At 32.5% G+C, this 12,852-nt stretch overlaps 2 protein-coding genes across 2 annotated transcripts in view; both read right to left on the minus strand.

Moving 5' to 3' along the window:
• The window catches only part of LOC145306649 (DGAT1/2-independent enzyme synthesizing storage lipids-like), a 28,269-nt gene extending 20,941 nt beyond the window's left edge, over positions 1–7,328 (minus strand). The window contains exons 1-6 of the mRNA XM_080148946.1: positions 6,415–7,328; positions 5,878–5,920; positions 5,358–5,458; positions 4,596–4,652; positions 4,217–4,317; positions 3,108–3,184 (exon numbers count right to left, since the gene is read on the minus strand). Coding sequence (XP_080005072.1) covers positions 3,108–3,184; positions 4,217–4,317; positions 4,596–4,652; positions 5,358–5,458; positions 5,878–5,920; positions 6,415–6,455 — 420 coding nt within the window. The 5' untranslated portion in view covers positions 6,456–7,328. The remainder of the gene's footprint in view (positions 1–3,107; positions 3,185–4,216; positions 4,318–4,595; positions 4,653–5,357; positions 5,459–5,877; positions 5,921–6,414) is intronic.
• Positions 7,329–7,459: 131 nt separating this feature from the next.
• Positions 7,460–12,850, minus strand: LOC145306653 (uncharacterized). Its single transcript, XM_080148952.1, has 5 exons — positions 12,777–12,850; positions 11,800–11,883; positions 10,702–10,786; positions 9,020–9,160; positions 7,460–8,298 (listed from the first exon to the last, which is right to left on the minus strand). Exons 1-5 carry the CDS (start codon positions 12,804–12,806, stop codon positions 8,219–8,221), a joined length of 420 nt encoding a protein of 139 aa, XP_080005078.1. The 5' UTR covers positions 12,807–12,850; the 3' UTR covers positions 7,460–8,218.
• Between the last annotated feature and the right edge of the window lie 2 nt (positions 12,851–12,852).

Genomic DNA, 12,852 nt, shown 5'->3' on the forward strand with positions numbered 1-12,852 from the left:
GGTTAGTTTATGAAACACCATAAGCATCTTTTTAGCCGTTATTTACATATCTGAAGAAAAATACAATTGCCCTCCAGGTTCAGGTGCTGCAGGCCTCCATGTAGACTCTGTCCAGAAAAGACCTGGAGGCCTACAGGACCTAAACTTGATGGTCAATTTTAATTGTTTCTTCAGAAATAACATCCAAATTGATGCATATTCTGTTTTATAAGTTGACCTTTAACTCCTCAAATAAGAAATTAGAATCTTTTACCTGGCCTGAGTGAACCTGGAGGCCTGCAGGACCTGAACTTGGAGGCTGATTTATATATTTTCTTCAGATAAGTTAATAAGATCCAAAAAGATACATATTCTGTTTAATAAGTTGACCTCTAACTCTTCAAATAATAAACTTGATTTTTCACCTGTCAAGAGTGGACGTGGAGGCCTTCAGGACTTGACCCTGGAGGCAAATTTTCAATTTTTAAAAAAATATGTTAATAACATCCAAAAAGATGCATATTCTGTTCAGACTGTATAGACTCTTCAAACAAGAAATTTGAATTTTTACCTGTCCAAAGTGGACCTGGAGGACTGCTGGACCTGAACTTGGGAGGTCGATTTTAATAGATATTTTCTTTAAAATTTTTATTAACATCCAAAAAGATACATATTTTGTTTTATAAGTTGAATCCCTAAAATAAGAAATTTGATTTTTACCTGTCCAGAGTGGGCCCTGGAGGCCTGCAAGACCAGAACTTGGAGGCCAATTTTATTTTTTTCTTCCAATATGTTAAGAACATTCAAATAGATTCATATTTTGTTTAATAAGTTGATCTCTAAATCTTCAAACAAATTTTTTTCACCTGTGCAGAAACCACCTTCCAGCCTGCAGCACCTGAACCTTGAGACCTATCCAAAAATGATTAAATATCAAATATAAGGGAACTACTACCTAAAAGTAAACTTTTATCCCAAATATCCTATAGTCTCACATTAATACCTAGCCCAATAATCACGGAGTAAGCGAAAGTGGCCAAACTTCCCCCTCCTCCTTAAGTTAATTCTATGAAAAATAACTGATATTTAAAACATAATCACAAACAAAAATATATTTTAAGGGATTTTCTTCATCTCTTTCTTATGGTAGAGCTTTAAGCATTTTTGTTGTATCAATGTATCTTTTGATAGGTTATTTTAGGTTAGGTAAGATAAATGTTAATGATTGCCCCGCAGGGGCTAAAAATAGGAGAAAACCTACTGTGAAAATAAGACAAAACGATCCTTAAGAGGCATTGTCACAAAACTGACAATATTCGGTTTTTGTTTTATAAATGTAATATCATATAGTATATATAGTAAATTTTGGTAAAATAAAGGTAATATTATATAGTATATATAGTAAATTTTGGTCATATAGTATGATAATGATATAGTATCCAAATTCATCCTATATAGTATAAATAGTATATATAGTATGTAGTGGTCGCCCTGCAGTAGGCATCCTGTGTCTGTAGGTATGTGTTCATGTCCTTTCAACTAAATATAGATACTATTATATATGGATATAATACTATCATAGTAGACTAGTAGGCATCCTGTGTCTGTAGGTATGTGTTCATGTCCTTTCAACTAAATATAGATACTAATATATATGGATATAGTACTATGATAGTACACTAGTAGGCATCCTGTGTCTGTAGGTATGTGTTCATGTCCTTTCAACTAAATATAGATACTAATATATATATGGATATAGTACTATGATAGTACACTAGTAGGCATCCTGTGTCTGTAGGTATGTGTTCATGTCCTTTCAACTAAATATAGATACTAATATATATGGATATAGTACTATGATAGTACACCAGTAGGCATCCTGTGTCTGTAGGTATGTGTTCATGTCCTTTCAACTAAATATAGATACTAATATATATGGATATAGTACTATGATAGTACACTAGTAGGCATCCTGAGTCTGTAGGTATGTGTTCATGTCCTTTCAACTAAATATAGATACTAATATATATGGATATAGTACTATGATAGTACACTAGTAGGCATCCTGTGTCTGTCTGTAGGTATGTGTTCATGTCCTTTCAACTAAATATAGATACTAATATATATATATGGATATAGTACTATGATAGTACACCAGTAGGCATCCTGTGTCTGTAGGTATGTGTTCATGTCCTTTCAACTAAATATAGATACTAATATATATGGATATAGTACTATGATAGTACACCAGTAGGCATCCTGTGTCTGTCTGTAGGTATGTGTTCATGTCCTTTCAACTAAATATAGATACTAATATATATGGATATAGTACTATGATAGTACACCAGTAGGCATCCTGTGTCTGTAGGTATGTGTTCATGTCCTTTCAACTAAATATAGATAATAATATATATGGATATAGTACTATGATAGTACACTAGTAGGCATCCTGTGTCTGTAGGTATGTGTTCATGTCCTTTCAACTAAATATAGATACTAATATATATGGATATAATACTATCATAGTAGACTAGTAGGCATCCTGTGTCTGTAGGTATGTGTTCATGTCCTTTCAACTAAATATAGATAATAATATATATGGATATAGTACTATGATAGTACACTAGTAGGCATCCTGTGTCTGTAGGTATGTGTTCATGTCCTTTCAACTAAATATAGATACTAATATATATATGGATATAGTACTATGATAGTACACCAGTAGGCATCCTGTGTCTGTAGGTATGTGTTCATGTCCTTTCAACTAAATATAGATACTAATATATATGGATATAGTACTATCATAGTAGACTAGTAGGCATCCTGTGTCTGTAGGTATGTGTTCATGTCCTTTCAACTAAATATAGATAATAAAATAGTACCTACATAGAAGATAACTATAAAACAAGACAAAAGAAAACATTCTTTTAAAATCGAAATCTGATGTCTAAAGAATTACTGGAATGTTTATTAGATAATCTATCTATCCTTAAATCTCTGCAATGCATATATCTAAGAACAGATCTATCCATCTATCTAGCTCATAACAATGCCATAATCACAGGGTTAAACTATCTATCTAGTAACCTATTTCCTGTATCAATCTATTTTTCTTTCAATCTATCTACCTCATAACCATGCCATAACCAAGCATGGGCGTCCCACAGGGTAGCAACTATTTCTCTTCCCGCACTCCAGAAATCACCTTAAAATAAAGAGGGTCCTTTTTGTTGCGTATTTTCCGTAAAATTGTGTTTTAGAGTTTAGTCAAATGCGTTCATAATTTTGACCATTTCGTATGTACACATTAAGTCAAGTAAAGAACAGTTTAACTTAATAGTTAAGCGTATTTGACTGAATGCTAAGACACAGCGCAACGAAAAAAGACCCTATCAAAGAAGAAAAATCTACTTTTTCAAGTTCACATAACAGTTATGATGTCTATAAAGTCTATATTATTGTTTGTAATATAAAACTAAATCAATGTATCTCAATGTAAAAAATATTTAGGTAGACATCTAATCCTCAAATTAAAACAAGACTGCCTTGATACTTATCTTCTTTAATCTTTTTTGTCTGTAGCTTCAGGTTTTGATAACTACTTAACAGGTCAAGTTCTCCATTATATTGAAGCTTCTTATGGGTCCATGGCTGTTTTTAGCTATTAAAGGGGGGGGGGCGAAAGTGACACTTTTTGAAACCAAAACTAAGAGTCAACAAAGGAACTCGACTAAAAAAAGGGTTACAGGTCTGAGATTTTGCATGGCAGTTGCTTTATAGGGGTACAATATGGAACTGTGAAGAAACGGCGGCGCAACCGCCAAAACCGCCGTTTCCCGCCGTAATTTTTGTTGCCTTTTCTTGGTGGTTTTCGGCGGTTGCGCCGCCGTTTCTTCACAGTTCCATATTGTACCCCTATAAAGCAACTGCCATGCAAAATGTCAGACCTGTAACTCTTTTTTTAGTTGAGTTCCTTTGACTTTTAGTTTTGGTTTCAAAAAGTGTCACTTTCGCCCCCCCCCTTTTTATATCTAAGTTTGGTTTTAGGCTATTTTCAACTTTCCATACTTTTTCGAATGCATAGCTTCTATACTATACTAGGATCGCAGTAATACAAAAATTATCAGCAGAATTCCGGAGCCAGTTAAGAAGGCTGGCTAAGCCTATGAAATCTGTTTATATATACATATCATAACTAAATAGATGTATCTTACATGTCAATAATACAAACATGTACCTTGTTCAACAGAATTCTGAAGCCTGTTAAGAAGCCTAAGCCTATGAAATCTGTGAATGTAGAGGATGATTGATGTGATGTAAATGAACACAAGAATCAAACTGAAATACAAAAAATGAATTAGAACAAATAAAATAATCCTAATAATAAAGCAAGATGATATTTGTTTGTCTGTCTGTACCAAAAGACCTCGCTAACTGCTGAAAAGAATTGGCTCTCCTTATAGCTTCTTATAGGTCCAGGGAAGGGTTATAACTATTTAGGGAAAGGTATGTCTAACATCCCAAGAGAAATTGCAGCTAAAAGAATTCCCCCCCCCCCCCCCATCCCAAAAGGATAACATTTTTTGAGTGAAGCTGTTCTATAACCTTATTTATACCTGGGAAGAATAACAAAACAAAGAAATACTGGACTTAACAACCATCGAATCCACAACCTAAATAGGTATATTTCATTATTATGCTGAAAAAATCATTAGTAATTTTCTTATTTGAAAAAATAAGGGAAAATATTAAGATAATACCAACAAAAATTTATTAATACATCTTTTATTTAAAATCAACATTTCGATTAATTAAATAAAAGCAATGGCCGTAAGTTTAATGTATACAAAGCTTAGCGAATGTTGTCGAATGGTAAACTGTAAAATAGGAAATTTCTAAGGATATATTCCAGGGATCTTACGGGATAAGACAATGGCCAATAAGATGATGTACATCTACAATACACATAATAACCCCTTCTGAACATTAAAATTTGTGGTTGAAACTTGAAACGTTTGAACACTTAACTTATGGAATCTGACAATCAAAATTTACTAAAGTTTTAATAAGAAAACGTTATTATAAACTTTGGGGACTAGTGTAATAAACAGCCTATTATCCTCTCTCTCTCTGGATATATTCAGTAAATGTTATGTTTAAATGTCAATAGATTAATCCTGATGAATATAATTAGAAATATATTTAGATTATTTGAGATGCCCCAATACCGTGTATAAAGCTGCGTAGAGTATTTGCGTTTTATAATATGGGTAACTATTATCTTTTGAATGATGCTTCCTGTATCACGCTACGTTGAATGGAGACTGACATACGTACCCTAAATATAGAGTAGCTGTACTCCAAACTAAAAAACTCACATATAATCAATATCAACATATTGATTGATGAAATGAAAGCAAGCTCTTGTTGCATTAACAACTTGATCATAATATTCTTGCAGTCCAAACATAATTGTATCCTAAAAGAGTTTGAGTTTATTAGCAGGTAGAATTGTAGAATTGAGGGAGTTTTTTGAAGATTTTTTATTGTAGATAAGGTTACTTATCTACCACGGCATTTTAAACCCACATTTGGGTAATAATAATAAGATATCATGCTGATTTTGTGAAAATACGACACATTTCAAAAGTACATACATATATGACAAAATACAAGAGAATTATTTTGAAGTCTTAATATTTTCAAGACTGCATGGTAGATAACAGAAATTATCTCCAATATAAGCATTACCTAATACCTATAGTTTAGTTTAAATCACTGAACAGGACAAAAATATTCACTCAACTTAGGTTCAAATGCATTACATCAGAGAGGTATGACGAACGGACAGACACACTCTAGATAATACTGAATAACTTTACAGAATCAGGAACTAACCTCAGTTTGAGTAAAAGCTTCTTTTTCCCACATAGTGTAATTGTCCTATCATTCAATTTATTCATGTTTTATGCTTTTATTTAATAAACCTATGTTTGCTTTTGTGTTATATGTGGTGAGTCCATTAAGATCTTGAATATCACTGAACCAAAAGATTTTCGTGAAGCAGGTTTTAGTCTATTTGTAAGATGGAAATGATTAATCTTATTTTCATATGAAAACAAATTAGAAATAACCTGGTAGGTTACTTAATTTCCCTGTACTTCCTCAATATAAAAACACACCCTAGATGCTAAAGTCATGTACTACAGTATTTGATTGCCAAGTCCACAAAGTTGTTAAGCCAACGAATAAGAAAACGTTGTTATAAAACTTTGGGGACTAAGTGTAAGAAACAGCCCATTGTCCCCTCTCTCTCTGCCATTTAATACACTTAAGATCTCTTAATCACATTAGGTATATTTCTCAAGAAGCCTTCTCGGTATTCCCTAACAGATTATAAAATAATAAAATATGAAATTTATCAAGCATAAAAATTCCTGATATAACTGAGAGAAAACTGGTTTTGGGACTAGCATGCATACAGCAGAGATAACTGGCAATATGGTGATGACGATTTAAAAACTGGTTTTTCATTCACAGTTCAGGTACAAAACTGGTTCTTATTAGTGTTTGAAATTAAAAGGTTTTTTCTATTGAAACAGGTTTAAAACAAGTTTTCATGTTGTTTCTGAGCTAATATTACTTAGTTCAAACATTCTTAGTCTGAAATTTTTATAAAAATAGTCAAATAGAATACCTAAGCAAAATATAAACTATTTTATGGGGACAATTCATTAAGAAAATTTAAAGTATTTGGCAACTTTATTGCAGTTAATACTTTGTCAAATGCTATGTTGAAGTCGAAAGAACACTAATAATAGAAAAGTTTATAAGGGGTGTAATTCTGCACAAGATAACTTTTTTTTCGTAGCAGCAATTGTATTTTAAGTAGGTACCTACTCTTTGTTTCATTAATTTTTCTCCCTTCCCACAAATGTTTTAAGTATTCTTTAAGTTTCCACATTTCACATATTTTTTTTATTTCTCCCCCCTGCAGGGGATCCCATGCAGAATTTACACCCCTGTGGTTAGTTTTTACAAAGTAACAGTCTCAAAACTTTTCAATACATCATTTTACTCTACATTTGCCAAACACTTTAAATCCTCTTTATAAATAGTCCCTTTTGTCTCAATTTACGTTTTGATTGTCGTTACTATAAGCTCTGTTACGTGTAAAAGGCACAATTGTCATGTGTTTTATGACTAGTTTGAGTATTATAAATTTATGACTCGTATATTTAATTTTTATAAAATTGAGGTATTAACAAGATTTTGTAAAAGACAAAATAATAGGGCATATTACACTAGGTATGAGTTCGTTGTTTATGATTTACTAGCGTCTACGCCCCTAGAGGCCTCTAGGGGCACTTGAGGAGGAGAAAGTCGAATTTGATAATTTAATTTCCTATTTTATATTTTAAAAGAAAAAGTAAAAGAAAATTTTTTTTTTGGGGGGGGGGGCTAAAAATTTTTAATTTTAGTTAAAAAAATAAAAAATAAATTTTTTTTTGGGGGGGGACTTTTTATTTTTTTTGGGGGGGTTGGGGGTGTCCCACCCCCCAAGAAAATAGTTATAAACCTTCCGGGACCTATGAGAAGCTACCCTGTACCCGATCGGTTCAGCAGTTAGTGAGATCCTTCGGTACAAACACACAGACATCCTGTTACTTTAGTATAAGGATAGGAAATTTATTGAATTTAAAAAAAAATGTGCATGCTGAAATGTTAGGTATATGCCCTTTTTTGTCTATTATTTAAAAAGCTTTTCAAAGACTGTTTATAAGTACATAAGAGGAAGACTTTAATAAATATATAATATTTTTCATAATTAAATCACAGGATTTTTTTTATAAATGCATAAATGTTTGAAAAGATATGTTTTGTATAATAAGGCACATTGAGAAACACATAAACTTTTTTAAAAATGTAGGTATAAATTTAATTTAAAAATCACACTCAGTTGGACTAGGTAGTTGTTATGAATATAAAAGCAAATGGTATCACCAGGGAAGAAGGGTAATTTAACTGTAAAATAATCTTGTTTCACAAGTTTTATAACCACGTTCTTTTATTCCTAGGCTTAAAAAATTGAAGTACTTTTATTGAATTTTGATTGGTTGTTTCCAAACTAGTAGTGTTTGAACTTTTCAACCATTACCTTCTAACTACAGAGGGGGAAATTAAAAAAAAAATACATCAATATGTCGTCTATTGTCTTATCCCTTAATATCCCTGGTAATCATTGATAATAATGTACAGGATCAGAGTAACTTACTGCAGCTTCATTCCCCATCTGTTGCTGGACATAATGGTATTCACCTGGATCAAAGACAACTAGAGATTGCAACATCAATAACACCATACGGGCGGGGATGCTGTTCATGACACTCAAACGACTGGTTCAACAACCCAGGACAACTAATGGGATCCTAATGTCTCCTTTTCTGTCCAAACACCCGGGCTATTAGGTTAAGTAACACCTATCAGACAACCAACATTGCACGACCTTCGTCTGAGAAGTCCTAACTTTGCATGTTAATAAGTTATGCCTGTTATTGGCCAAGGCATGTGCATTTGACATAGTAGCGGTAGGAACGTTTTTAACGTCTTTAGTTATGACGCGGTGTTAAGCCGAGATTCGAACATATCACCTCCCCGACGACGAGCGTATGCGCTACGTGTTGAGTCACGGTCGCGGATTTAGACAACTAGAGATAAGTGGTCATTTAACTTAAACTGCTCAGGGACAAGGAACAAATTATAAAACACTTATTTTTCTCTCAAACCAGTTCCTTCATTTCTAAACCTAGCCCCAATAATGACTTACCTAAACTATTCTTGCTACAAGTTTAACCAGTCTATGCTTATATTGTATTGATTAAAATATTTAAAGGAACCAATAAAAATATAGTTGTCTATGCCTTGGAGTAAAGAATAAATTAATCTTCCGCAAATATTTTGAGGAAACAGTAGAAAAAGGCAGAATATTGTAGCAATCCCCCACCACCTTTTCTAGTGAGTGATCTATAATTGTCTATGCCTGTAGTAGTGGTGGTGGCTACATTATGGGTGGTGCTAGGATGCACAACATAAGAAGTAGTAGACGTTTCTTCATTCTCAACTAGAGGAGCAGGAATATCTTCTTCATGTTGTACACTTCCACACAGCATTTTGATAATTTCTAGAAAAACAAGGATTACAACATCCATAAAAGCGAAGCTCTGAAATTGAAAGACAAACGAACATTAACACTTGTAGAGTGTCGGAACTGAATAAACTTAATATTAAGTATATACAAAATTGTAAGTAAATTAGTTGCAAAACTGATTAAATACACAATACTGTTTAAGGACATACTGACGTTTTTAGGACTTGATTATAAAGAAGCTTTGATTATAACATTGTACCTTGTTGTAATAGGAATCAGTTTTCAAAAAATCAGAAGAATAGGATAATTTTAACATACAACAATTTGTTGTAAACTGCTTGTTTTAAATGGACGTACGGACTTTCTGGCAACGATTATAATGTTGCTACGCTTTCTAAGTCGTACCTTACTGTTTTAAGAATCAGCGTGCAAAATTTAAAATCGATAGGACAATTTTAACCTGTTAAAATTAACGAAAAGAGCTAACCGACCCTAATTATAGAAAAGCTTCGCTTTTAACAAGGAAAGTAACGATTATACCCTTAAGTAGTGCAGCAATTGTGAGCAAATTATAATTATACAGTAAGTTTTTTAAAAGTATTGTTTTATTTAACCCACTTACCCTTAATATAAATTAATCCTAACATAAGGGGGTTATTTTTTTCGCGTATTTTCTGTAACGTTGGGTGTTACCTTTTAGTCAAATGCTCTTTTTTTGGTCAAGCTATTCTAAATAAGAAAAAGTTTACATCAAACTTTACTGAAAATATGCAAAAAAAATTACCACTTATAACCTAAAATAAGTATCAAAATTTTCTCTTTTGCTTTTTCATACGTAATTTTGCTTTTAAACATTACATATCTTCTTAACAAAAGATAATCTTACTACATAACAATTGCTGTAAATTACTCTTTTAAATGTTAATAAATTGTTATTGTTGCGCTTCTTACAGACTTGTAGGTCCTTGTTGCATTGGTACACCACATAAATAAATACTTTTCTCGTATTCATTCGAAACCGATTTATATCCAGTGGATTAGAACCGGTTCTCATTCATTCGAGAAAAAAAACTATGTCTAGCATAGTATCATTTTCTACTAATATAAAAATGTACAATCATAAGATTAAAACCAGTTTTTTTAGCCCGTGCCTTCGGCAAATCGGGGCTAAAAAAACTGGTTTTAATCTTATAATTTTATCCGCGGAAAGATGTTTATAATACAATGCGATAAATAACTATTATCATTTGAAGTCATTCTATTTAGGATAAAGTTTATAGAATACTAACAACAATATGAAAGAAACCATACAATTCCATTTAATCAATTTACAGCTGATTATAAAATGTATCAATAATGATTATTTTCCCTGAAACAAATGCCGCTAGATCGGAAATGGTTTTATGCAAATAATATACCCCCCCCCCCCCTCAATGCTTTGTTCCTAAGAATCAATATTCCAAAAAATCTAAATTGCACTTTTCAAAGCTACAAAACCATTATACCTAAATAAGACCTTTTATATAATGATTATAGGGTTGCTACGCTAAATTTGATTAAATTTAAATAGGCACCTTCCATTTGTTCATTTCTTGCTCTAATAATTTTGATATCATCCTCCAGTTCTTTCTTTTCCTTCTTTAATTCAAGTATACTCTCCTGAAATATGTTTTTTGTTGTTGAGTTGGGTACATGGCAGATTTACCACTAGCAGATACAGTACTGTCATAAACACAGTTATTTGACTGTCATAAGCACAGTTTTAATGACAGTAAAACTGTGTTTATGACAGTAGTAATGATGCAATTTTGACAGTGGATAAATAAATATTGCCAAATATACAGCTAAAAACTAAATTGACAAAAACACACCCACTTTTTGTCAAAAACACAGTGGCTGTATTTTTGCTAGTGGTAAAACTGGTAGCACCCAGGAGAGTTAAGATTTGTTTATAGGAATAGTGATGAAAAATCAGCGGCGTTTTTACTCGTTATTTTATTGTCAAGGTGGGTTGTGTGAAGTCATGGCATTTGGAGAAAAAGGAGAGGTCATCAATTTAACGATGTGTTGCCCCCCAACGACAGCTGAAAAACACATAAAGGTTTTGTGATTTCCCCCCGAATTAATTTCTTTGTTGGTACAAGCTGTACAATTTAGAATTCGCCGCAAAATTATTCATTACTAACTTACTTAAGTAAATCCAAACGTTTAATTTTAGAATTATCCTAATAACTAGAGTTTTCAAAGATGGTTGTAAAGACAATAATTTACAATGTTATAGGCGAAGCATCTCTTTAATTGTGACTAATATGTTATTATGTCGAATCTATATGATGCAATTTTACGACATATTTGTACAGAACTTTGTTTGGTCCTCTAAATAATATTTTACTGGATATATACGTAGATTTTGTGAGAGATTCTCGCATAACGAAAACCCCCATCCCCTCCAATCATACTGGAGGAACGAACTGACAAATAATGAAGACCATAGTAGCAACCAAAATTAAAGATAAATTTTCCCTGTCATTATGACCATGTTTTCTAAATTAATTTACATTTTGTTACTTTAATATAATAAGCTACTCTATATTTGATAAAGTCTGAATTGATATGGTTCGCTGTTATGGATGATCTCATTCTTTTTTTTCATCTTAAAATAAGAAGAGAACCTGTAGTTCCAAAAATCTTTGTGATTGTTTTGATCTAAATTTTCTGACAGCCGTTTGTCCTCTTTCTTTTCGTGTGCTCTCATCCTACATGGGAATATATACAATTTATAGAGGAGTTACGCCGAACAAACTTTAAAGGGGGGGGGGGGGGGCGAAAGTGACACTTTTTAAAAACCAAAAATAAAAGTCAACAAAGGAACTCAACTAAAAAAAGAGTTACAGGTCTGGGAAACGGCGGTTTTCGGCGGTTGCGCCGCCGTTTCTTCACAGTTCCATATTGTACCCCTATAAAGCAACTGCCATGCAAAATCTCAGACCTGTAACTCTTTTTTTAGTTGAGTTCCTTTGTTGACTTTTATTTTTGGTTTCAAAAAGTGTCACTTTCGCCCCCCCCCCCTTTATAAAATTTGAAAAATCTACGAAAAAAAGATAAATACTAAAAAACAATGAGATGCCAGCGTTGCGGAGCCGTTTGATTTTGGTGTGGCTCCGAGGAAAATCAACATATTTTTTTGCCAAGTCTATTTTTTACTTTTGAATGTTTGAAGGTTCAATTTTCGATAAAAATGGACTTGAAAACTTAAAACGGGCCTTTACACACGACACAACAGAGTTACCAAATTGTAATAAGTAAAAAATCTCTTTTTTAGCTAACCCGGAGCCAGAGCCGTTTTTGATCGAAAATAACGGCTCCGGCAAAATATGGCGGCTGCGCTGCCCCGGCTCCACAACGCTGGTAGATGCATAATAATATATCAACACATGTATGTGTTATTAAAATCTTTTTATCGTACTCAAACATTATAAAGAATATCATCGATTATTTTTGTATGAATGAAATAATATTACAAGCGTTCTACGATAAAAAGTTTAATATTTTACTGATTTTGAATGTCTTTTACAAACTCTAAGAAGTTTTTAACAATCTTGCTTATTTCTTTAAATTTACTAGTTAAAAGGTTAGTTAGTTAGCTTACCTTAATTTGTTTTCTTCCCATTTTAGACATTTAAAGAGTAGATATGGGTTGAATTGTTTGTAATATATATAAAATA

This window comes from Acartia tonsa, chromosome 14 (assembly GCF_053477335.1).
Source record: "Acartia tonsa isolate MP-2025a chromosome 14, ASM5347733v1, whole genome shotgun sequence".
Lineage (NCBI taxonomy): Eukaryota > Metazoa > Arthropoda > Copepoda > Calanoida > Acartiidae > Acartia > Acartia tonsa.

Coding starts and splice junctions, on each gene's coding strand:
- LOC145306653 (XM_080148952.1), bottom strand. CDS start 12,806: ATGTCTAAAATGGGAAGAAAACAAATTAAG. Junction 11,884..12,776: donor TGGGAAGAAAACAAATTAAG/GTAAGCTAACTA, acceptor ATTCCCATGTAG/GATGAGAGCACACGAAAAGA. Junction 10,787..11,799: donor AAAGATTTTTGGAACTACAG/GTTCTCTTCTTA, acceptor AACATATTTCAG/GAGAGTATACTTGAATTAAA.